The sequence below is a fragment of the Chrysemys picta genome, chromosome 22 (assembly GCF_011386835.1).
Source record: "Chrysemys picta bellii isolate R12L10 chromosome 22, ASM1138683v2, whole genome shotgun sequence".
NCBI classification, from domain to species: Eukaryota; Metazoa; Chordata; order Testudines; family Emydidae; genus Chrysemys; species Chrysemys picta.
The window spans coordinates 1,834,655-1,860,961 of NC_088812.1; the positions used below are offsets into that span (position 1 = coordinate 1,834,655).

The 26,307-nt window shown below is 43.5% G+C and overlaps 1 protein-coding gene and 1 long non-coding RNA gene across 19 annotated transcripts in view; one reads left to right on the forward strand and one right to left on the reverse strand.

The window, feature by feature from the left end:
- Positions 1 to 26,307, forward strand: part of SMARCA4 (SWI/SNF related, matrix associated, actin dependent regulator of chromatin, subfamily a, member 4) — a 77,021-nt gene that overhangs the window by 18,532 nt on the left and 32,182 nt on the right. For 10 of the 18 annotated variants that reach the window (XM_042844398.2, XM_008175421.4, XM_024111903.3 and 7 more), the window contains 11 exons: positions 7,614 to 7,710; positions 16,208 to 16,457; positions 18,130 to 18,262; positions 19,243 to 19,641; positions 20,539 to 20,637; positions 21,643 to 21,901; positions 22,452 to 22,578; positions 23,361 to 23,534; positions 23,894 to 24,067; positions 24,228 to 24,395; positions 25,600 to 25,650. In XM_042844398.2, the coding sequence (XP_042700332.1) occupies positions 16,236 to 16,457; positions 18,130 to 18,262; positions 19,243 to 19,641; positions 20,539 to 20,637; positions 21,643 to 21,901; positions 22,452 to 22,578; positions 23,361 to 23,534; positions 23,894 to 24,067; positions 24,228 to 24,395; positions 25,600 to 25,650 (1,806 nt within the window). In that variant the 5' untranslated portion in view covers positions 7,614 to 7,710; positions 16,208 to 16,235. Of the gene's footprint in view, positions 1 to 2,649; positions 3,988 to 7,613; positions 7,711 to 16,207; positions 16,458 to 18,129; positions 18,263 to 19,242; positions 19,642 to 20,538; positions 20,638 to 21,642; positions 21,902 to 22,451; positions 22,579 to 23,360; positions 23,535 to 23,893; positions 24,068 to 24,227; positions 24,396 to 25,599; positions 25,651 to 26,307 lie in introns of all 18 variants that reach the window. The other 8 variants (XM_042844399.2, XM_065575700.1, XM_065575703.1 and 5 more) reach the window with 5 other exon arrangements.
- On the reverse strand, positions 7,553 to 10,643 carry LOC135977041 (uncharacterized). The gene is made up of 2 exons (XR_010594363.1): positions 9,944 to 10,643; positions 7,553 to 8,171 (listed from the first exon to the last, which is right to left on the reverse strand). It is a non-coding gene; the product is annotated as an uncharacterized LOC135977041 (long non-coding RNA).

Below are 26,307 nucleotides of genomic sequence, written 5' to 3' on the forward strand. Positions count from 1 at the left end.
GAGCAGTTGATAAGCTGCCAGCCCCTCTTGCGTGAGAAGCCTGCCCCTCGTCCGTCTGGGCCTCTACCAAGTTAACCCTATGCGGGTTCGGTCTGCTCAGTCTGTCCTTGAGCTTGGGGCACTGGGCCCGAACGTGGCCTCTTCGGCCGCAGTAATAGCAGCTCATGTCCTGTGGGTCCCCTCGAGCCGGTCGGTTGTCCCTGACGCTGGGCATTCCCCGTGGGAGGGGATTCCCCATATTCCCCCTTTGGTAGGTCCCAGGGTGACTCTCTCTCTGCATCGCGGCGGGCCTGTTCCTTTGGGGCTCCTCCCTGCCACCCCCTGCCCGGCTCTTTACAAACTCATCGGCCAGCTGCCCGGCGTGTCGCGGGTTCTCTGGCTTTCTGTCCACCAACCACAGCCTCAGGTCGGATGGGCACCGCTCATACAGTTGCTCCAGTACCAGCAGTTTAATCAGGTCCTCCTTCGTCTGGGCCCCGCCAGCCCACTTGCTGGCGTATCTTTCCATGCGGACGGCTAGTTGCAAATAGGAGATCTCAGGGGCTTTATCTTGACTCCGGAACCTTTCCCGGTACATCTCAGGAGTCAGCCCAAACTCACGTAGCAGGGCCTTTTTGAATAGTTCGTAGTCCCCTTTCTCTGCCTCTCCCAGTTGGCGGTACAATGCCACGGATTTGGGGTCCAGTAAGGGGGTAAGGACCCGGAGTCTGTCCGCGGGATCCACCCGGTGCAGCTCGCAGGCCGTCTCAAAGGCCTCCAGGAAGTCATCCATGTCCTCCCCCTCCTTGTATGGGGCCATGATGCACTTATCAAAGCTCCGTGCAGTCCTGGGTCCCCCCTCACTCACCGCAGCCGGGGGTTCGCTGCCCTTCAATCTCGCCAGTTCCAGTTCACGCTGATGCTGTCTCTCATTCTCCTGTCTCTGTCTCTCATTCTCCTGTCTCTGTCTCTCATTCTCCTCCCGTTCACGCTGATGCTGTCTCTCTTTCTCCTCCCGTTCATGCTGACGCTGTCTCTCTTCATGCTGTCTCTGTTGTTCACGATCCTCCAGCTCCCTCAGTTTTAGCTCTTTCTCCCATTCCAGCCAATTCCGCTCCCCGGATGCTGAACGTCGCCGGGAGGATCCTCTGCTGGCCGGCGAGCTTCGCCGGGGGGACCCCCTGCTGGCCGGGGGGGTCACGGCGCCTTCGGTATTTGCTGGGCTCCTCCCCACCCTTCCCCTAGGCATAGGAAGGAGGGGTCTCGGGAAGCCCTCAGCAGCGGGCTGACCACTCCCAGCTGGGACAGACACTGGTGCCTGCGCTGCATTTGCCAGGCTGCTTCCCTGAGACACAGGGATCGGTTCATTCGCGCGATCTTCCGCCTCCAGCTGGGCAATGAGCTGTTCTTTGGTGAGCCTCCCAATGCGCAGCCGCCTCTGCTTGCACAGCTCCACCAGGTCGCTCTTAAGCCGCTGGGCATACATCTTCCTGCTGGCCACTCACCGGCCTGTGTGCTCACAGCTCCCCACAGTTCCCAGGGGGACCCCTAGTGTGCCAGCCCTTCTCGAGGTCACCACCTCTCTGCCAGGGTCGAGCTGCAGACTCCTCCGCCCCTGGGACCACTCGCTGCGATCCCCCCGGGGGACCCTGTTACTGCAAAAGTCCTTCTCGCTGGTCACACACTCCCAGGGGTAATAACCGTCTCTCTCCCACTCTTCAGCGTGCCTGGTCCCCGTCAATCCCCCTTCGTTTTACTGCTCCCCAGTCACTTACTGCAGGAAGCGCCGTCCACGGGGTGCAGTAGATCCCGCCGCTGCCACCAGTTGTCACGGAGTATTGGGGGACTCAGGGCCCTGCACCCCCGGCTTCCTGCGATTCACCATGACTCTCAGCCAGCCAGTAAAGCAGAAGGTTTATTTGGATGACAGGAATACAGTCCAAGACAGGTCTTGCAGGCACAGACAACAGGGCCTCCCTCAGTTAGGTCCAGCTTGGGGTCCCAGGGCATGCCAGCCCACCCCCCTTGGGGGGTCAGAGCCATCTCTGCCTCCCAGCCATCTCTCCAGCCTGCTTCCAGCCTGCTTCCAGCACTCTCCTTCCGCGACCCCTCCCACAGCCTTTGTTCAGTTTCCCGGGCCCCGGAGTCACCTGACCTCCCACCCCCTCCTGGGCTCTCATGTTACAAGCTCAGGTATGTTCCCTTGGGCCGGCTCCCATCCCCCGATGCAGACCATCCTAGTCACACTCCCCTGTCAGCATTCACACACCCCAGCAAGAACAGTCCCAGTTCGTCACACAACCTTCTCCATCCTCCCCCCAATACTGCCTCACCCAGGGGCTGTGCCCCCTCCTCCAATCAGCCTCTTTCCTGCATCCTTTCTCCTAGTGATACTGTGCCTCCATCTCATTAGCATCCCACTCCACCCAGGAATACTGTCCTTTCCATGCTCCTCAGTATTTTTAGGCTGGGTGCTTCCCCACCATCAGTGTCTGTTACCCCATCCACTCTACCTCAAGGTTACTGTCCCCCATAAGTATCTCTTACCCTGTGTGAACCAGTTTCTCCCATCAGCATCTCCCCCTCCCCTTGGGGTACTGCCTCTATTTTAGCATCCTTCCTCCTGCCAGGGGACATGCCTCCATCAACCCTTTCCTCACCTCATTCTAGGGATCCCGTCCTCACTACCATCATCTGCCCAGCCCCGAGGAACTGCTTTTCCCCATCTCTTCCCTCTAGCTGGCCGGCTTGCTGTTCTGCCCTCAAGAGCTGTTTCTCCACCCCCTTCACCTTCATGTGATGTGAGGGGCTTGGCCTTCGAACCCTCAGGCCTACAACCTCCAGGCTGGACCTCCTACACATGTGCATGCTTTCCATCCATGTATATATTGTGGGGAGGGTTCAGATTTGCCAGCTCTCCCCTAGCTGTATCCCATTGTCATGCTCCCACTTCCTGGAGAGACACTCCTGTTCTCATATGTTGGGGGAGGAGGTTGAAAGGTGCCCCGTTAGCAGCAGCAGCACCAAAAAGGCCCATAACCACAGGCAACTCCACGGGCAAAGCCCATTGTCAGATGTGTTGGGGGAAGGGGTGAAAAAGAATTGCCCCAGTTCCACTCAGCTCATTTACATGAATTTGAGGATGGGAGCGATTTAAAGAGGATCTGCTCACAAAGCCAATTCATAACCACCCCCTCTGCCCACAGCATTCTCCTCCCCTCCACCCCCGTGGTTTTCTAATACACACAAAGCACATTTAAATATGAATGGTTTCAATATGTAGCGCAACTTCCAATTGGAAATAAAGGCAATATTTACTGATGGCCCCAATATTCTAATGGTGGGTTTTAACTGTTCTCCTTTATCTCTTGTTTTGGGGGCAAATTTGTATTACCTTTGTTGATCACACACCAGTTAACAATGTAGTCTATTGTTTTAAAGCAGAGGCTCTTTGTTATACTTTGTAACATGTAGCAGGTTTTTAATAACTGTCAAATATATTGGCGAACACACTTATTTTTGTGGTGTGTGTTTCTAGTGATCATTCAAATAAAAAGTCTTTTAAATTCAACATTCAAAACCTGCATTATCTTAAAAAATGTAGGGCATTTTGTGATGTGTATAAACTTGACACAAATATTAGCCTGTGTTGAAGTCTGAGACATTTAACTATATATTAAATATCTAGTTCTAAATGTTAGATGTTTTTACAAATGTTTTCTCCCTCATTCCCATCTTTGAGAGAGAAATTACCCTAAGTATCTGAATTTCTCTTCTGCATAATTGTTTTAATGTCCAGATATTAGGTGCCCTATCTTTATTTTAAAATACAACCCAATTTTCTGCATGTCTCCTTCAGAGACAGAGGAGAGTGACAGAGATTTGACATTTGCTGGGAGGATTTCTTCAGGTTTTTCCACTTCCTTTGTGATTGGTAGACTGGATGTATATCTTCATATATTTTGCATTCATCTTTCTTTGGTCCCCCAGTGTAATGACGGATAAATGGTATGTAGCGTGTTCAGATCACTGTGGCTGTGCTATGCTAATCTTCTTGCCATTAAAATATGAAAGGGGATAGGCAAGTTAACTGAGAGAATCTGTTAATTTTCTGTGTTAAAATAATTTATATTTTCCTTTTTCAAAGATCAGAATCTAAAGAGAAGCAGAAGTGGGGATATAATTAAAGGATTTGTGCAGCTGTTTTTTAAAATTCATGAGTTGCATTAAGATCATATCAAAACGAGTGGCTTTTAAGTGTCTTGTAGCATATTTGATTACCTTTCTACACAGGTTGGGTTTTCAGCATAGTGGAACATGCCTATCACAGCAGACAATTTAAGGAGGTCATCTCCAAGTGAGACTTCTGTGGCATATTTCCTTATTCTTTACAGCTGGTATTTTCAAAGCAGTTGAGGGGATTTGGGTACCTGACTCCTTTGTATCCCATCCTTTGTGTAATTCAGGGATGAACATCAAGAAGAGAAAATGTGCCTTAATTTTATTTTTAATGCCTGAATGGTTTTCAAAGGTTTTAAACCTTCCCATGACTTTTATTCCTGTGTAATGAGAATTCTGCTATCATTTTCTCTGTCAAAGAAAACTCAAAAATAAAGCTGATACACCACAAATTATAAAAGATACTTTAGCAAATAACTTAAAATTGCAAATGCTTAGTTTAACAACTAAAACAGTAACATTTTTGAAGCAAGTTTTCTTTCAGACTAGAGAATTAAAAACATAAGAATGGCAGTACTGGGTCAGAACAATGGTCCATCTAGCCAGTATCTTGTCTCTGACCGTGACCAGTGCCAGATGCTTCAGAGGGAATGAACAGAACAGGGCAATTTTGAGTGATCCATCCCCTGTCACCCAGTCTCAGCTTCTGGAGTTGGAAATTTAGGGACATGGGGTTGCATCTCTGACCATCTTGACTAATAGCCATCGGTGGACCTCTCCTCCATGAATGTAGCTAATTCTCTTTTGAAGCCAGTTATACTTTTGGTATGCACAACATCCTATGGCAACAAGTTCCACAGGTAGACTGTGTATTTTGTGAAGAAGTACCTCCTATTGTTTATTTTTAAACCTGCTGGCTATTAATTTAATCGGTTAACTCCTAGTTCTTGTGTTATATGAAGAGGTAAATAGTCACTTTCTCCATACCAGTCATGATTTTACAGACCTCTATCATATCTCCCCTCTTAGTTGTCTCTTTTCTAAGATGAACAGTCCCAGTCTGTTTTAATCTTTCCTTGTATGGAAGCTGTTCCATACCTTAATTTTGTGTTGCCCTCCTTTCCACCTTTTCCAGTTCTAATGTATCGTTTGAGATGGGATGACCAGAACTGCACATAGTATTCAAGGTCTAGACGTACCATGGATTTATATAGAGGCCTTATGATATTTTCTGTTTTATTATCTATCCCTTGCCCACTGATTCCTAATGTTCAATTAGCCTTTTTAACTGCTGCTGCACATTGAGTGGATGTTTTCAGAGAACTATCCACAGTGACTAAGATCTTTGTTGAGTGTTAACAGCTCATTTAGACCCCATCATTTTATATGTATAGTATTGATCAGCATTTGAATTTCATCTGCCATATTGTTGCCTAGTCATCAAGTTTTGAGAGATCCTTTTGTATCTCTCAGTTAAATCCAAAGATTATTACAATCTTTTCTAATTTTGTATTGTCTGAAAATTTTGCCATCTCATTGTTTACCCCTTTTCTCTATCATTCATGGACATGTTGAACAGCATAAGTCCCAGGACAGATCCTTGGAAGACCCCGCTATTTACTTTTCTCCATTGTGGAGATTGATCATTTATTCCTACCCGTTGTTTCCTATCTTTTAAACAGTTACTGGTCCATCAGAGGATCAGTGAATTACAATAGTACCTTCTGGCCTTATAATGTGAATCTAAAAATGCACCAGAATGCTTTGGAAATAGGAAAAGCATTACAAATGAATTAAATATAATGTTTTCTGTGATCAAGAGGGAAGTAATGGTTCTCTAAGGTGGTACTATAAATTTTTATTTCGATTGAAATTATGGCTATGAAATAAATAAGATGTTTTTGGGTGGAGAGAAGTCTGAGATCCCTGCTGCTTTAACAAACACATTCACACAAAGATCACTAGTTTTGATTCTTGAGGCAGTGAATATTTTATAATATTACTTTAGCACTCGGGGTTTTGGTCTAGATCAGGGCTCAGCTGTGCTAGGCTGAGTACAAATACAGAATTGTCCATCAGCCCTGCCCGCCGGAAAAGATGACTATTCTGAAGGGTTCGGGGAGTTGGAGACAATCACCTATATACATTTTAAATGAAATATGGAGTTTTTGTAATATTTCAATAAACGTTGAATTTATTCAGCTGCACCTCATTATGTTAGAATAGCACCTGGGACCTCCAATCAGGGTCAGAACAAACCATTGGGTCACCCTGAACAAATATTTAACATTGTTCTTACAAAGTGTACTTTACAAACACGCAACAAAAAGACAGTCCCTGCCAGTATCTGTTTGTAGTGGATTGGAGCTGGAGAACATAGAAACCAGAGCAGTGATGATGATCCATGCATAAGGGGCAGCATAGAAGAAAGCAAAAAGGTGTTTGTGGGAGGAGTGAAAAGTGGCAATTGAGGCTGGCATCTGTGTAAGGTGTGGGTTGTGATGAGATAAGAGTGGATAAGTAGGGAGGGGCAGAGTTGTAATGGGCCTTGGAGGTTAGATATCTTCACTAATAGCTGGTGCTTTTCATCAGTAGATCTCAAAGTGCTTTACAAAGGAGTTCAGTATAATTGTCCCCATTTCACAGATTGTGAAACTGACGCATACATAACTTGTTCAAGGTCACCCAGCAGGACATTGGCAAGCCAGGACTAGAACTCGGTCTCTTGAGTCCGACTTCAAGTCCAGTGCTCCATCCACTAGCCACACAGCCGCCTAAGCTCCCCCATTAGGGTTTATCTCAGCCAGCTAACACAGGTTAAAACGATAACTTCCCTGTCAATGCTAGGATTACAACATGGGTTTAAAAATGCACTTTTTCTCCTCGTACAGATGCAGCCAAAGAGGGGAGTGATGTGGTCAGTGTTTTGTATGGAATGACTGTATTGTGGAGGTGCCTCGCAGCCCCATTGAGCTAGGTGCTGTACAGATATAAACAAAAACATAATCTCGGCCCCAAAGAGCTCAGTATCTGAATATAAAACAGATACAGACAGATGGGGGAGGACAAGGAAACAGTGTTATATTTTCAACCCCAGAATGCAAAAGGGTAAATAAGTGACAAATTTCACGATACCTAGAACTGGTCATTTCCCTTAGAAGAATTTTTTTCTGTATTTTAATGGAAAGGCAAATAAGTTAAAATCCATTAAGTGCAGCAATTGTTAGTTTCCCATTTAGAGAGACATAGCACAAATTGTATTAACATTTTGTAGAACACTTAAGTGTCTGGCTCTCCACCAGCAAAACTTGTTTTAGTGAAATGCAGCAGTTCTTATAGCATTAGAAAGTCTGAAAGGAGGTGAGCCAGTCATTTTACATCTTGACAAAGCAGATCTGTTTATTGGATAAACATGAGTTTTAGACAGAATAGTAATGACCAGTTTTCTTCTACAGCACTGAATTAAAAACTGGTAATCCTGAGACCTCAATCCCTCCTCCATCACCACATGGGCTCTGGGCTGTGAGATATCAGAGACCTCAATGTCCACAGGTAAGTTCTGGGCTACTGACTTGTTCATCTCTGGTCCAGTATTGATATTTTACATGCTACAGATGTGAGTTTTAATGGTGGTTTATTGAAATATCACTTAGCTGACATTAGAAAGCAGAGTATCTTTCAATTTCAGTCACATTAGAAGTAAGGAGCATATATGAGTGAGGAGCATATAAAGCAGGGGAGAAAGAATTTTAGTGTTGCTGCATTTTCAGATCTGTAGTGAACTGAACTGGGCGTCCTGTTAGAAAAATGGGGCTGTAGTGTCATTTCAGGTCTTTCGGATTCCTTTGTTGGTTCTAAGAGCAGACTTTCTTTCTAGCTAGAGCACTTAAATTACATTCGTATTCCTTGAAGTACGGTATCATCATTTCATTGCGGTGCATTTGCTCAAAGCAATATTTTGTCCTTGAAAGCATTTGAAATCCTAGTATGGTGCAACTGGCAGATCACATTATCTGTTGACAGCAAGAGAATGAAATACATAACTTACAACTGTGCCAATAAAGAATATGTCCCTTCATAAATTTCATTGACCATTTGTAAGCTGCAGGTTTGTAGGGTCAGCCATTGCAAGCTATGAATCTCCTGCAGTGAAGTGGGGCTCAGTCTTTTGTAGGTAATTGGGTAGTGTCCTCCTTTTTTGTCAAAATAAGATATTTAAATTGTTCTTTGTTTTCCATTAGCTGTTTGGAGGGGAGAAGTTGTGTGGGTTTGTTTTGGGGGGTTTTTGTGCTTTTTTTTTTTTTTTTTTTTTAAGGAAAGGGAAGAGGAAAATTGGTAAGATTTCGGAGGACTGAAGAGAGACATGAGTGGAAAGACAATAGTCTAGATACAAATGCCAAAAACCCATCTACAGCTGAACAAATACTATGATAAATGATGGACTTTGACTTTCTGGCTTTCGTTTGGAATGTTTATCACTGGACACTAGTCATTTTAAAGATGTAACTTTTAAACAAATAGGTCTCACTGTAGTCAGTTGGCTGCTCCGTGCAGCACGAGAGAGATACAGCTATCAACGTTGTTCAACTTCTTAATTCCACATGACAGTGAAAATAGGTGCAGCTGACCAATGCAGTTTCTGCTTCCAAGGACTTAGCCACTTAGGTGTGTTTACATGTACACAAGAGAAATAAACTAAATCCAGAACTTAAAATATCCAAAGGTTTAAGTAACATTGTAGGTAGGCTTTTTAATAGTGCTTTGCTTTTGTTCTGAATGGGAATATTCTAAACACTGGAATAAATTGCCTAGGGAGGTTGTGGAATCTCCATCTCTGGAGCTACTTAGGAGTAGGTTAGATTAAATGTTTATCAGGGATGGTCTAGATAGTATTTGGTCCTGCCATTAGGGTAGGGGACTGGACTTGATGACCTCTCGAGGTCCCTTCCAGTCCCAGAATCTATGAATAAGCCTTAAGAATCCTAAGGTTTAAACACTAATGTTGCATGCCTTTGCATTGCTTGATAACTGTTCTGTGAGCAGGATCCTAATGAAAGGCATCTTTAGAGTGGAAAAGAATCCATAATGTACTAAAATGTGCATTCTTCTAATGGAGCAAACCATTTGCACAGAAGAAAAATCTTACCAGGAAGAAAATCTAGTCGGTGGCTGGCTAGCCATCAGGAACAGAACTGAAACCCAAACTTCTTGAATATGGGAGAGGGCTAAACACAGTGGTACTGTGTAGCGAGTTTATCAGTACCGTTGGTAAATTTGCTCCCAGTGACAGCTGTGACTAAATATCTGTTTCTTTTAAATTCTGACTCATTTGTGCTCAGGTCTGACTGTTTGAAGAGGAAACCTCCACTGTGTCCAGGATTGGAAGGATTAGATTTTTATTGGCAAATGTTGATAAACGTCAATTTCACTGTATATGCATAAACCACCAAAAAATGTCTATTGAGGGATCATCAAAATGTACAGAGAGTAAGAAAAGGACTGCTTGAGAACTTAGGGATCTGGGGCAAAATCAGTACTTGGTCCTGCTAGTGAAGGCAGGGGGCTGGACTCTATGACCTTTTGGGATCCCTTCTAGTTCTATGTGTTAGGTCTCTCCCTCTCTCTTTTTTTTTTAATATAATATAATATATTAATGAAGAAGAGGTGGTGACATTGGGAATAGTAAGATGAGGGAGGGCAGAGGGTGGACTGGGGATACGGGCAAGGAATGTGGCATTCTAAAGATCCACTTTCTTCAAACCCATGTGTAAGGGTACGGACTCACCCCTGTGGCGCCTCCTGCTGGTTGTCCAGGGAATTAGCTCTCCAGCCTCTGGAGTGCCCTCTGCAGGCCGGTGATCCGCCTTGTCCTCTTCCTCAGGCTCCCGTGTCCCTCCCAGGACCCCGGTGCCCCTTGCTCTGGGTGTTGCCCCCTGGCAGTACCCACATGCTAGGTCTCCCCTCCCAGGGGAACTCCCACCCACTATCCCCACCTTGCCTTAGCACTAGGCCACTGCCAGTCACCAACTAGCCCCCGCTCCCTGGGGCAGACTGCAGTATAGGCCACTCATCACTGGCAAGGGGGGTTTGGACCTGCTGCCTTGGCCTAGCCCTGGGCTGCCCTCTGCAACCCCCAGTACCCCTTAGCCTTCTCCTAGGCCACAGCCTGGGGCTTTTCAGGCTGGAGCGCCCCAGCCCTGCTCCACCCAGGTACTCTGTGTCTAGCTCCCTGCAGCCAGGCCCTTCTCTCTCTGAAGGCAGAGAGATACTCTTCTGAGCTCCTGGCTCCCAGCCTCTTATATAGGGCCAGCTGAGGCCTGATTGGGGCGTGCCAGCTGTGGCTACTTCCCCAATCAGCCCAGTAGCTTTTCCCTTTGCCCCAGCCCTCTGCCAGGGCTGTTTTAAACCCCTCTGCAGGAACGGGGTAACCACCCCGCTACACCATGTTGCAGCCAATAAGAAACATTTGCCCCCTGGACACAGCACGTCTCAGGGCACAATTTGGTCCAATTTTTACAACATGCAATTGCGTCTCTTATCTAAGTGCAAGTAGACGCTGTAATCTGCAGGAAGTTTTAATTGAGGGGAAACCACATCTCAGTGCAGATAACTAATTTGTCTAATTTATCTCAGATTACCCTTTGTTGGAGTTAGCAGCCTTGCTTGATATCTGACACCTTCATATCTTTCAGGCTTGATTACTGCAAGTAACATCTGATGTTTGGTAGTAAATCTGGTAAGGTAACAGCCCTCATGTTAAAAAAGAACCACCTGTTTAGAACAAACTTCCCCAAACTGATGAGAGACAGTTGGGGATACTTACGTTTTTACAGGTCTCTGACAAGCAGAATTTTGAATTTTAGAGATAAAATTGATATATAAAAATTAGGGCTCTCATTTAATTGCAGTTAACTCATGCAATAAATCGCAATTACTTTTCAGTTAAAATTTTTTAATCACGATTAATCGCACAGTTAAAAAATAGAATACCAATTGAAATTTATTAAATATTTTGGATGTTTTTCTACGTTTTCATAATTGTAATTGTGTTGTAATTGAAATCAGTGTATATTATTTTTTATTACAAATATTTGCACTAAAATGATAAAAGAAATAGTATTTTTTAATTCACCTCATTCAAGTACTGTAGTGCAATCTTTGTCATGAAAGTGCAATTTACAGTGTAGATTTTTTTAGTACATAGCTGCACTCAAAAACAAAACAATGTAAAACTTCAGAGCCTACAAGTCCAGTCAATCCTACTTCTTGTTCAGCCAATCACTAAGACAAACAAGTTTGTTTACATTTACAAGAGATAATGCTGTCCTCTTCTTATTTACAATGTCACCAGAAAGTGAGAACAGGCATTTGCCTGGCACCTCTGTAGCCAGCATTGCAAGGTATTTACGTGCCAGATACGCTAAACATTTGTATGTCCCTTCATGCTTTGGCCACCGTTCCAGAGGACATGCTTCCATTCTGATAACGCTCATTTGAAAAAAAATAATGTGTTAATTACATTTGTGACTGAACTCCTTGGGGGAGAATTGTATGTCCCCTGCTGTTTTACTTGCAGTCTGCCATATATTTCATGTTCTAGCAGTCTGGGATGATGACCCAGCACATGTTATTCATTTTAAGAATACTTTCACTGCAGTTTTCACAAAATGCAGCGAAGGTACAGTACCAATGTGAGATTTCTAAAGATAGCTACATTTTGACCCAAGTTTTAAGAATCTGAAGTGCCTTCCAAAATCTGAGAGGGACAAGATGTGGAGCATGCTTTCTGAAGCCTTAAAATAAGGAGCAACACTCCAGTGTGGAAAATACAGAACCTGAACCATCAAAAAAGAAAATCAACCTTCTGCTGGTGCCATCTGACTCAGATATTTTAAAATGGACATGTGTCGGTCCTCACTGCTTTGAATTGTTACCAAGCAGAACCCGTCATCAGCATGGATGCATGTCCCCTGGAAGGGTGGTTGAAGCATGAAGGGACATATGAATCTTTAGCGCATCTGGCACGTAAATATCTTATGACGCCAGCTACAACAGTGCCAGGAGAATGCCTGTTCTCACTTTCAGGTGACATTGTAAACAAGAAGTGGGCAGCATTGTCTCCTGCAAATGTAAACAAACTTGTTTGAGCGATTAGCTGAACAAGAAGTAGGACTGAGTGGACTTGCAGGCTCTACAATTTTACATTTTTATTTTTTAATGCAGTTTCTTGTACATAATTCTACATTTGTAAGTTCAACTTTCATGATAAAGAGATTGCACTACAGTACTTGTATTAGGTGAATTGAAAAATACTATTTACTTTGTGTTTTACAGTGCAAATACTTGTAATCAAAAATAAATATAAAGTGAGCACTGTACACTTTGTATTCTGTAATTGAAATCAATATATTTGAAAATGTAGAAAAATACAAAAATATTTAAATAAATAGAATTCTATTGTTTAACAGTGCGATTAATTGCAATTAACTTTTTTTAATCGCTTGACAGCACTAATATATGAAGAACATAGGGTTTGTAAGACTGGATCTGACCCAAGGACCATCTAGCCCAGAATCCCATCTCTGGCAGTAGTCATTACCACATGCTTTTGAGGAAGGTGCAAAGAACTATGCAGTAGCACATGTGAGATAATTTGCCCCCCATGAGGGTCTCATCCTGGTCTGTAACAGTTAGAGATTGGCTTAAACCCTGAAGTATAAGGTTTCATATTCCTTTCACAAATTTTGTTCTGATCACTCTGAATGTTTTTATATCCATATACATGTCCCTCTTTTTGAAGCTTGCTAAATTCTTGAGAAACTTCCTTATTTTCTATCATGCTTACAGATAAGGGAGGGAGAGGAGGGACAGAAAATAAGGAAGGGGTTAACACTGGAACCTTATCTAGCAATATTGATTACCATCTAGTATTGACCAATTGACAGTGTCTTACAGAGAGAGATCTAGAATAAACATTCTACTTTATCAACACTCTGATCATAAAAGACAAACACAAATCCTTGAAGAGTAGTATATTTTTCTCCCGCAGAACAAGAAGCTCAAGAATTCTCAAATATTTAAGCAATACAGCTTGCAAAGTAATTATAAAAAAAAAAAAGACTTTGAATTGTTCTTTTCATGATTGTGTCGGAGACATAAATTTAAAAAGCCTCCATTAACAACCCAAATATAGTATTTTAAACACTGAGGTTTGTTATTGTTGATAATATAGCAGAACAGGTTTGCATTCTGTTCTTTCAGTTCCCACTTATGGTACCTTTTTGTGCTCTCAGCTGCAATATGTGTCAGAGCATGAAATCCAGAAATGGATTTGGTTTCCCATGTGGCAGTCGGTTGTAAACATTTACGTGCTCCAGTGTAGATTGACAGTTCTAAGAGAGCTGATTCTGGCGGGGGATTGTGTACATCTTTTCCCCAGACTCCTTGCTCTGAAAAGCTCTATAACTTGAGAAATGATAACACTGCATCCTTGTGGTTTTTATTTTTAAATCAGAAGTTTAATTTATATTGCCTGCCTCACAGGCAAGTGAAGCTTTTCTTGCGTAATCTGTTAGACTTTAATCTGGTCTGGGCAGTGACTATCTAGGCATTTTCTATCCTGTGGAAACTTCAGTATGGCTACGTTGATAAGTGAGACTGCAGGGATGCTACAGGTTTTGTCTCCATAACTCATTCTGACATGGCTGGGAGCAAAGAAGCATGAGCAAAACTGAATACAATAAACGTTCTCTTCCCCATGGCTTACGTTAACTGGGGATTGTGTTCTCTTTAACCATCGGGAATCTTTAAAAATATTTATAGTCAAACCTTTCCCCATACTTAAAATGAAAGCGATTTTCAGTTGTAGAAATTGTAGGGTTGCTATCTGGACTCTTCTGATGGAAATATGCAGATGTGTGACTTGTAATTTTTATTCCAAACTGTACTTTGGAGCTACTGTTTCCATTGAATTTAACAGATTTTAACATACAAATGCAATAGTGGTTGCAGTTGTTGTTAACACAGTATTTCCACCTACCTGCGTTTTTGATGTATCAAAAATACAATCTGTTATGTCAATTTTTGTTTAAGAAAGGGACTTTCTAATTTAAATGGAAAAATAAATGAAACCTGGCCACATTTATTATCAGACAGTGTATTTAATTTGGCTTATGCTGTCACAGTTGTGGACTGTGGTTTGCTACCACAGGGGTTCCATTTTGCTGCTAACGCAGTCTATACTACCCAGGTCCCATCACACAACACAATTTCCTAGGTTTGGTCACACAGGACTGGCAGACGTACCTTGAAAATGTTTCAATGGTTTGGATTTGACTCCGCATGAGTTTGTCTTATACAATTTAGGTTCTATGTCAAGTTTTCTATTTGAGTTTTTTTGGTATGTATTAGTGACTTAACCCTTAAAAAATACTGGCATTTTACAGACTATGAGCCAAGCCAATGCTTTAGGGCACATACCTTCTGCAAAGAGTTAAATGGATAGAGGAATGTTTTCTGTAAGCATATTGATCTCTTCCAAATTAACATATTGAACTGTTATAGTTCTGACCTGGGTTCAAATTCCAGAGTTTTACTTCGAATACAAAACCTATCCAGGTGTAGGAGCAACAGAGACTGGAGACTTGTTTGCACCTTCGGAACAGCTTTCCGTGGTTAGCGATAGATTCTCCATCACTTGACATTTTTAAATCAAAACTAGGTGTTTGTAAAAGATGAGCTCCAGTTCAAACAAGAATAAATTCAAGGAAGTCCTATGACCTGTGTTATACTGGAGGTCAGATTAGGTGATTGCAGTGGTTCCTTTTGGTTTTATAATCTGTGTCTACACAGAAGTTACACTAGTTTAACTTAAATTGGCTTAAAAAAAAGTTTTGTTAAACCACTGTTTACGTGGACGCAGTTATATCATTTAAAAATAGATTATATCAGCCGAATTTGCAACTATGAATTTACTAACTGATGCAAATTAAACAAATATAAGACGGATTTAAATCCGTTTGTCTCCACACAGAAAACTGCACCAGTTTAACAAAAATTGGTATAAAATCACACTTTTAGTTCAACTGGTGCAACTTTGCATGTAGAGCAGGCCTTATTGTGATAACTCCTCCTTTGCATACACATAATGCCCAGTAATATTGATGGGTGTTAAGCACATACATTGCAAGGAAAATAGACCCGTTAGTGAACTTCGTACATGCTAACGATAACTGTTTACAAGTTTTTGAAGGGTGTGAAAACAAAGGGGGGACTGGAATTATTGAGGTGGTCCTAGTGGGTGCTACTCGAGTTAATGGGATGAAATTAAAGGGGAAATTTAGTCTGAATATCATGGAAAAACTTCTTGAAAATGAGATATACAAGGCTGTGAAATCATCTCCTTGAAGAAGAGGCGGAAACTGCATCACTGTTGGGACATTAAAACTAGTCTGGATTGAGCACAGGGGAACAGTTCTGTCCTGGCTTCAGGGGGTTGGGGTTGGGGTTGGGATAGGGATAGGGATAGGGGTGGGGGAGAGATTGGATTAACTGATCTTTTGTTTCTCATTCGTTTGTCTTTCTGACAAATGCAAACAAGAATAAAACTGTTAATGTACATTTTTATATTGGTATAATTTATATGGAATTTCTATTAAGCCCATAGTCTGGCTGCTTGGAACTCCATGCATCCAAGTACATGGGCAGCTTCCCACATCTGTCTTCTGAATTTGTTTCCCATGCTCATGCTCTTCTTTGGCAACATGGTCATTTCAAAGACTGCTATGTGTATTGAATAGTAGGGTGCTCACTGTAGTCAACCGCTGCTCCATGGAATAAAATAGTACTATTATGATTTATTTATTTACACTATTACCGTAGTGTCTACGTGTCCCAGTCATGGATATATAAACGTATACCCTTGCCCCCTCTCAACTTAATGGGGCGACACCTCTGTCTTCAAAGAGGCCAACCCTCAGTTTGCCATGTTGTAAGCCACTGACTGACTTACACTGGCAGTTCTAGCTAAAGGCGTGCTCTCTTGCACTAGGATACTACTTTGAGAAATTCCATTGAAGATGTCCACTCCAGATCCTCCAATGGCAGGAACTCCTCGCCCAGGGCCTTCTCCTGGACCCGGCCCATCACCTGGTGCAATGTTGGGCCCCAGTCCTGGACCCTCGCCTGGCTCTGCACATAGTATGATGGGACCCAGCCCTGGACCACCTTCAGCAGGACACGCTATCCCACCTCAGGGGTCTGGGGGCTATGCTCAGGACAATATGCATCAGATGCACAAGGTAACCAACTGTAACAGTGCTCTTTTGGAGTGGGGTTTTCTCTTTTCCTGGCAGAGCTTATACATTCCTCTTTTCCCCTAGTTATTAAAAATAAGTGAACATAAAATGAAACGATTAAGAGTTGCCCTAATTTTCTACAGCGTGCTATTTCCCCATAACTGGTAATATGTAGAGCAAGATATGATCCTTCCTAGGTCTTATCTTTCATGGTGGACCAAACCTGAAAGCAGGTGAGTATAAGTTAAAGGTGATTTGTGAAGGAAGTAAATAAAGGCTTCTGCCTCATTTCTGTTTCTTGACAATGGATACAGAAGGCTTGGAAAGTGGTGGGGTTTTTTAAGTTAGTTTACTTTGTTTTTGATACCTGAGGGATATAAAATATGGTTTTGCTGGAAAACGTGGGTCTCAGATGTATCCTGTAAATCTGCAGATAGCCACAGACCATGTTTGTGGATCGCGGATGGACGTGGATCCAAATTTTGTATCTAGAGCCCTGCAAATCTGTGGATATCTGCTTGATAATCCGTGGACCATGTTTGCAGATCGCATGCGGATCCAAATTTTGTATCCATGCAGGGCTCTACAGATGTGAACTGAAAACTTCCTTGTCCCTAACTGAAGGGGCAGGGGATTTGAAACTTCTATGTATACAAACTCGTACAAGAAAATTATTTTTATAGTGTTTTTGTTAATGTTCATTTCACTCAAATGCCTAATAAACTCATACAAGAATATAAAATATATTGTAAAAATGAACATAAACAAACCCCCCCCCACCCCACATTTTAAGTCTGATTAAAAATATCTTTCCATGTTCTCAACTTTTGAGATGTCAGAATTCATGAAGTTCTGTGGCCATCCATAGAGTTTCAGGGTGGAGAAGACCTCAGTTTTTAATGTAGTAAACAACTATGAAAAACATTTAAAGAAAAACAAACAAACAAACAAAAAACCCTCTTTTTTTCAGGCCCTCTTCATACAAAATAAGAAAGCAAAGAAAAGGTCCAACCCCTAATTTTTTACCTCCTTGAGGTCACCTTTATCATACCCAATACACCGGGTGTTTTAAAAGTTGGTACACTGTGTTAAGGCATAACCTATTTTTCAGTTGCTGTTATGTGGACTGCAAAATAACACGAAATTGGACTTGGATCTCAAGGAATAAAGCATTTAGTCTCTGAGAGTTATATCTGAAATTGTTTAATGAGATCCACGCAGCGCCGCTGTCTCATGCCACTGAGAACAAAGAATGCAAGATAACGTAATAACTGATGCCAAAGGCAAATTTTACAGCCTATGAGGAAATTTCACTAGATGCCCTCCATGCTTAATGTGGTTTTGGACTAAAATATATTTTTCCTTAAATATTTCTCGTGTGTTGATTTTCCTTCGCTTCGTTGAGTGCGGTCTGTTTATATGGTATCCTGAGTGTGGCCAATAAATAGATCTTCTTTTCTGAAGATGGATGTTGGTAGCATCTGGGTCAGCATGCTACAAATGGTGCATCATTAATGTACCTCGGACACTACTAACCTAAATACAGACTGTACCACGTAGTGCAGCAGCCTACTCTCTGCTTCCATCAGTCCTTCACCTCTAGGAATAGCTTCGCTTTTTCTTTGATACTAGTCATTTTTACGCAGGTTTTGCGCTGTTCCTTTTTCCTTTGCAGCCAATGGATTCCATGCATGAGAAGGGAATATCTGATGACCCTCGGTACGGCCAGATGAAGGGGATGGGAATGAGGCCAGGTGGGCACACAGGAATGGGTCCTCCTCCAAGCCCAATGGATCAGCATTCTCAAGGTCTGTTTTTCTCCTGGGCTAGGGGCCTGGGAGACGTTTGCAAGCCAGTTTCTGAATAGGAGACTGGGCCCCAGTCTACAGTTCAGTTTCCTTGTTGATTACTGCTGGGGGGAGGGATAGCTCAGTGGTTTGAGCATTGGCCTGCTAAACCCAGGGTTGTGAGTTCAATCCTTGAGGGGGCCACTTGGGGATCTGGGGCAAAATCAGTACTTGGTCCTGCTAGTGAAGGCAGGGGGCTGGACTCGATGACTTTTCAAGGTCCCTTCCAGCTCTAGGAGATGGGATATCTCCATTTATTTATTTATTTTTTTAATGGGACTTTCCTTGGGATAGTGCACTATTCTAGTAGCAAGAGCAGAGAACAATATGGATACAAACTTCTAATTGTTGTGAAAGGCCACCTGTTCCTCTCCGTATTCTTTCCTCCTACCACACTGAGGACAGTAGCTACACAAAAGGGCATCTGGTGTCCTGGCATAGCCATATTCAGCACAAAGTTCCCACAAAGGATACCCAGTCGTATCCTGTAATTTTCTCTGCTGCCATTGAAAGTGCTCCTGTGCTCCCTTTGTCATGGACATGGGCAATGGTTCAAAAGACTCTGGGGAGAGGGTGGTTTTATGATGGAGAAAATAAATCTACAAGCAGGGAACAGATGGGGGACGCAGCATGTAAGAGACCCGCCGTCCTTCGCAGCCACCAGTATGTCTGTGAACCCTCCCTGGACAGATTCCTCTGTAAATCCTCAAACGGGATTATTATTTTTTGTTTTGTTTTAAACTTTTTGTTTCCAAACAAGTTTTGGTGCAATTACTTTCACTGGGGACCCTGGCTTAAAGCAGTTGCAACCTCCATTAAGAGTGATTAAATAGCTTTTTTTTTTTCCTGTAGCATTTCTAAAATAAAACTAGCCTTTCTGTATTATTATGCAAAGTCTACTGCATGCTGCAATATAATGACGTCTCTCTCTCTCTTTCCAGGTTACCCTTCTCCGCTCGGTGGTTCTGAGCATGCCTCAAGCCCAGTTCCAGCTAATGGTCCATCCTCTGGCTCGCAAATGTCCTCCGGTCCTGGCGGAGTCCCGTTGGACGGTACTGACCCACAGGCATTAGGACAACAGAACCGGGGCCCAACCCCTTTTAACCAGAACCAGCTGCACCAGTTAAGAGCTCAGATCATGGCCTATAAGATGCTTGCCAGAGGGCAGCCTTTACCTGACCATCTTCAGATGGCAGTGCAGGGAAAGAGACCAATGCCTGGAATGCAGCAGCAAATGCCGACGCTACCTCCACCCTCTGTATCTGGGACAGGGCCAGTACAAGGAGCAGGGCCTGGGCCTGGACCAGGACCAACACCTCCAAATTACAACAGACCTCATGGTAAGCGTCAGCTTTGTTGCTTCCTTAGTCTAAATTCAAGACTCTTCCATTTCAGTACAGATGCACCTAGACTGATCCATGGGGGTAGCATAAGGAAGGAGCAAGCCTACACTTTTCATGTATCTGTTTGGTACCTTACGTTAGTTTATGGAGGGATGTTTGTTTGTATAATGTGTCTGGTCCTACGGGCACAAAGACTCCTTTGTCGTTTTCAAGGTCCTGCACCATTTTGTCCCCACCAATACCTTTGCTCTCAATCCCTTCCATTCCTCCTAGTCCCCTCTCCTAATTGCTTCATGTCTCCGTCCTTTCCCACGGTTTTGTGTCTTCTGTCACAAATCCTTTCAAGCCAGCCTCTAAGCACCTCCCCCATATCACACCTCCCTTGTGGGAAACATTCCATCCTTTAAAAAGAACAGGAGTACTTGTGGCACCTTAGAGACTAACAAAGTTATTTGAGCATAAGCTACAACCCACTTCTTCGGATGCATAGAATGGAACATATATTGAGGGGAGATATATATATACAGAGAGCATGAAAAGGTGGGAGTTGTCTTACCAACTCTGAGAGGCCAATTAAGTAAGAGAAAAAAACTTTTGAAGTGATAATCAAGATAGCCCATCCTTTATAGCTGTGCTGGTGTCACCCACATGCAGTCATGTGTTTACGTGTGTTTCAGTCTGTCTGAATCTGGACTCTAAACTCTTCAGGGAAGGGACTTTGTCTTTTAACTGCTTGGAAATGGCAACGTATGCTGACCATGCTCTCACTAATTAACAACCTGAAGGAGCCTGGTTTTGTTCCCATTAGGTACATGCAAGGAACAAGCAGATATATTAATAAACTGCAGCGAGAGAGAGTCTTATTGCTGTCTTTTTTTACTCTCCTTTGTGTAGGTATAGGAGGGCCTAACATGCCGCCTCCTGGACCCTCAGGAGTTCCCCCAGGAATGCCTGGGCAGCCCCCTGGTGCACCCCCAAAGCCCTGGCCTGAAGGTGAGAATAACTAGGGTTCTTTTAAACAGTTAATTACAAGAAATTTCTCTGGCATTCCCTTCCCCAGCGCAGTGAAGGCAGAATGGGGATGTGCTACTCAGGCATGTGGAGGAAGGACATACTGAAGTGAAAACTGAGCCACAAACGCTTTTTGTGCCTCGTTTTGTTCCCCCAGCACATGAGTTGCTGCAAATCCTAGAAGACCTTGATTTTGGTTTCTGCTACAGTGTGTCCCTGCCATCTGGGGGACTGTGGAAGATATTACAGCTTTAGCTAAGCTCTTTTAAAACCCTCCACTTGGAGTTTGATCCTGCAGACAGACCAGTTCATTCCAATGCAGATTTTGAAGCCCCTGGAGGGGTTTTTTTGGCAGCCACTTGATGTCTTTCGTCAGGTGGGTAGACTCCAATGGATGATCTTTCCAAAGAGCTGGCTCAGGCAGCTACACGCGTTTGTTCTGCTTGAACTATTGTACTCTGGGGACAGCTGTACAAAGTTGCACAGTTCATCTTGTAGCTAGGCGGAAGGAATTGCATTTGGTTGCTGTGAAATTTACAGCTTGCCAGATGGTTGAGTGGAGGTGGGGGGATAAGCAGTAGGACTGCATGACTGGTTCCTGGGTCAGCATGGGGAGTGTTGTGTTAGTAAGTACGGAAAGTGAATACGGAACATAGGCAGAAACAGAATTTTTTCCAGCGTTCTCTCTGAAGAGGTTCTTTGGCCCGTAACCCTTGTAGCTGGGCTGCATGTCAGCTCTCCGGTGCCACTTAGTGCCAGCATGTCCAGGCTTGGGTGGCTGAAGTTTGTCCTGATTTCCAGAGGTGGGGAAGCTACTAGAAGCTGTGTGCCCCCAGCTGCTCTGAAAATCAGACCGTTTACTTAGGGGCCTAACGAGTCACCCAAGTCTGAACATTTTGGCCGGGCCCACGTCAAATTCTGACAGGTTTCAAGACGTGGGGCGGGGACGTGCAACCCAGTATCACTCCCAGTTTGGTTTTTGAACAGGACCAATGGCAAATGCTGCAGCCCCCACTAGCACACCTCAGAAACTGATTCCTCCTCAGCCAACTGGCCGTCCTTCACCAGCACCCCCGGCGGTACCTCCTGCAGCATCTCCTGTAATGCCACCCCAAACTCAGTCACCCGGGCAGCCAGCCCAGCCTGCCCCCATGGTGCAGCTCCATCAGAAGCAGAATCGTATCACGCCGATCCAGAAGCCAAGAGGACTTGACCCAGTGGAAATCCTTCAGGAGAGGGAATACAGGTAAAAGCCGTGGCTTCTGTTGGAATTGTGAGATGCTGATATCAAGTGGCTGGCTGCCTCTCCCCTTTTATCCTCCTCCTGGTGTCCTCAGCTCTCTTGACGAATACAGTGGCTCTCGCTATTTACCGTTCTTCCTCCCCCCCAATCAAAATTCCCAGTTGACATGTGCTGTACAGACTAGCCTAGGATTTAGAAGATCTGTGCATAAGTTCACTTCAGAGCCTGTCAGGGCAACTCCTGAGATCTTACAGTTTACTGTGCAGACGCGCCTGTCTTTGCTTCTCCCAGGGGCTGACGTTTTCCCTGCCACTTCAGTTATTTTTCATGCCAGAAAGGCATGCTACTGCTATGCCCATGTATTAAATGATGTTCCAAACAAAGATGTACATAGCTGCCAAGAACTTCCATTGTACTTGAGATACGGTGACTCAAGGACTGGACAAAACAGATGTATTTGATAGTCTTTTCAGTTGAACAGTAAAAGGCTAAAAGTGCCCAGACTTAAACTCATTTTGTCTTCATCTGCTATGAAATTGTCTTCTCCCCACAGATTGCAGGCTCGCATTGCTCACAGAATTCAAGAGCTAGAAAACCTGCCTGGGTCCCTGGCTGGTGACCTGAGAACCAAAGCTACCATTGAACTGAAAGCACTAAGACTGCTTAACTTCCAGAGACAGGTAGGTTGTGGGTTTCAGCCGCTGGCTTTCCAGTGTGCCATGCCTGATTCAGAGCAGGAATTAGCCAATGACTGCAGATTTTGTAATGCAAGGCAAATGCCGGATACACAGGAATAAGATAATTAGTGTGCATTTGTGTCTGTGCCTGGCTTGGAATAAAACAAACTGAACTTAGTACAAGAACCCCCCAGCCTGCCTCGTGTGTTCGCTGGTTACCATGGAAGTGGTAGCTTACCTGGATACCGGACTAGATGGAGCATTGGTCCATCCCATTTCCTGCTCTACTGATCTGACTTGGCAGAAGGAAAAGAGGCCTGATGAGCTGGACCATTGGGCCAATTTGGTGTGGTAGTGGACTAGATGAACCAGGCACTGGCAGCATCTGTATTCTTATAAATCTCAATTCTGAGACTCCATATGGAAGAGATTCTGATTTTTAAGTAGCGTTTGTTTTTTTGTTTTTCCACTGAGGGTGTGATCCGTCCCTGTTCAGAGGATCAGCACAAGGCTGATGCACCATTTATGTCGCATAAGGGCTTAAGATGTAGAATAGGCCTTTTGCTGGTGTACATAAGCAGAGTTATATTGTGACACTGCATATTTTTCCAGTTCCATACCATACATCTTTGACCTGAATCTGTTGCCCAAGGCATTTTCAGAACAGTATTTCAGCCTTTTGATTGTATGTTTGGCCTTTTTAATGCCATGCAAAACTTTGGCACTTATAAAATGGCACACAGAGAGAAATTAATTTTTTTTTTAAATGTGAATTTATTGAAAAGCTGCGTCAGGAAGTCGTGGTGTGCATGAGACGAGACACTGCCCTGGAAACGGCGCTGAATGCCAAGGCATACAAACGCAGCAAGCGGCAGTCCCTGCGCGAGGCTCGCATCACGGAGAAACTGGAGAAACAACAGAAGATCGAGCAAGAACGGAAACGCAGACAAAAGCACCAGGTAAGTTGTTCCCTTCCTGTTACTTTATTTTGTTTGTTTGTTGTTTAGGTTGGGATTTTCAAAGTAGGGTAAGGAATTTAGGATTTCTTTGGGAATTGGGCACCTAAGGACCATAACTCACTTGTTTTCCTGTAGAGAGAGTTAGAATACGGAGGCCATTAAATTGAGAGTCTTTACTGAGATGTTAAATATATTTTGGGCAAATTACAGTCAGAGGAAAAGATCTTTTTTGTTACTAAATTCATGCATCAAATGGCTTACAACATAGAAAGACATTGATTATTACAGTGCAGAACAATAGTTGGCTAGTGTGTGTATCTTGACTTTGTCGCCCACTTGCCATCCCTTTGTCCCTTCAGGAATACCTCAATAGCATTCTCCAGCATGCCAAGGATTTCAAAGAATACCATCGATCCGTCACGGGCAAAATTCAAAAGCTTACAAAAGCTGTGGCCACTTACCATGCTAACACTGAGCGTGAGCAGAAGAAAGAGAATGAGAGGATCGAGAAAGAGCGAATGCGCAGGTTGATGGTAAGGTTTCCCATGGGACTGGAAAACGGTTTACACGCGCGCACACACGTTATATAGCTGAATGGTGTAACTGCCTGCAGCGTGCTTGCATAGAATTTTTAGCTGGCTAAATTTCTCCTCCTCGGGGCTGAAAGGACGCTAACCTTGCCTCTTCCTTTAGGCTGAGGATGAAGAAGGGTATCGTAAGCTTATCGATCAGAAGAAAGATAAGCGCTTGGCATATCTACTCCAGCAGACAGACGAGTATGTGGCCAACCTGACCGAGCTGGTGCGACAACACAAGGCCGCACAAGTGGCAAAGGAGAAAAAGAAGAAAAAGAAAAAGAAGGTGACTTAACGATTAAGCCTGCTTGCCGCGAGGATTGTTAGCTCTGGCAGGAGCCGGGTCTGGAGTAAGGCAGGGGTTTGGAAACGGTTGCAGACATGTCTCTACTGTCATGCCTTGTTTCTGAGCTGTACTAGTCCAGCCTTTGCAGTTGAGGGCGTCTATTGAGCAGAGAGAGTCATTCATGCTGACTGCTTGTTCATAGACAGATGTGACGAGCAAGTTCACTTCTCTTGTAATCAAATGCTATGTTTGAATTTGGGACTCCAGAACTCAAAGCCTAATGCGTCATCTAACCTGCCATACCAATAAGCAGGTTACCCTACTTGAGAATGCGTCTCTAAAACCAGAATCTTCATGCTGTTTCCCTTAATTTTTCAACAGAAGGCATCATAAATCGCAATGTGAATTTTTTTTTTTCTTCCGTAGTAATACAGTGAAAGAAACTGAAGACTGGTCTGTTTTGCCAACTTAAATATAACTAATGACAATTTACTAGAGAGAATTTACTGCACATTTTCTAAAGCACAAACTCATTTGGTGAGAGTCACTAGATCAGAAAACTTGCAGTAAATTTTCCCTAGTAAATTTCCATTAATTAAATGGAAGTTTTTTGGTTTCTTTCACTGTGGGGGGAAAAAATGGAAGAAAACTGTGTTGTGAGTACAAGGGGATAAGCTGGTAAAACTGATAATAGTTTTTAAGTGTTAGTTTTTTGGAGATAAGGATATCTATTCCAGGAGATTTAAAATGGGGGGTGTCGACTTTTAAAGAACTATTTTGATTTCCTTTCAATAGTACAGTGTGCAGAATTTTCTATACTAATAAGAGCTGGCTTTGCATGCTATGGTGATGGGTGTTACACAAAAACAAAACCCCCAAACAAACACCAGAGGAGAATAGCTATCTTGGACGTAGTAATCAAAAGCATCAGTCCTAATATAACATTGCATGACGATGATAAACCAGTCTAAAATGTTAGCTCTTTTGAAGGAGGATTTCTTGCCTAGAACTTAATTTACAAATCTGTTCCAGCCTGAGCAGCTTCTGCACTTGACTGTTTGTGTCCTCCCTTCCCACCCTCCTTCTTTTGAGTTGGGATACTTGCATTATAAGCATGCGATGCCAGTGGAGTGCTCGTATTGTCGGTTTGATTTTTGTTTCCATTATTAAAGGGTTGCTATGAGTTGTATTCCCTTTCTTTCAGAAGGCAGAGAATGCAGAAGGGCAAACTCCTGCAATTGGACCAGATGGCGAAGTAAGCACAAAAAAACTTGTTTCATGTGGTGCCAAGTAGGATAGAAAACGTTTGTTAGCCACACACTGAAAGGATCAGTTATGATGATGATGATATTTTGGATGGAAAGAAAAACAGCACCGAGAAGTGGAGTGTAGTAGATGGCTAAATCAAGACTGCCTAAAATAGAACATAGTCAACTTTGTAAATAAATGTTTGTCTCTTATCCTCTCCACCCGCATGAATGGTTCTGGCAGCCTCTCCAACCTGCCATGTCACTACTAATTTTGGCAACAACTCCAGTGTGTTCACACTGACTCCAACCCTGCAAACATTTAGATATGTCACGTAGGAGAGGAAGGATGTAGAGTAAACAAGCCTGGGATTGGGAGGCTGGAGTTAATTCCCAGCTCTGCCACAGTTTTCCTGTGTGACCTTGGGCAAATTTGTCTGTAAAAGGGGGTGACCGTGTTTTCCTACCTACAGCAGTGCTGTGAGGATCAGTACGTTAAAGATTGTGAGGTGATTAGATACTATTGGGATCAGGGCATAAGAACCTAAGGGAAAGCCACCCATAACTTTAGGCATGTGAGAAGTCCCAGTGAACTCAGTGGGACAAAAGTGCTTACACATATACCTAAGAAGTTGCAAGATCGCTTGTGACAAAGGAAGTGCTGA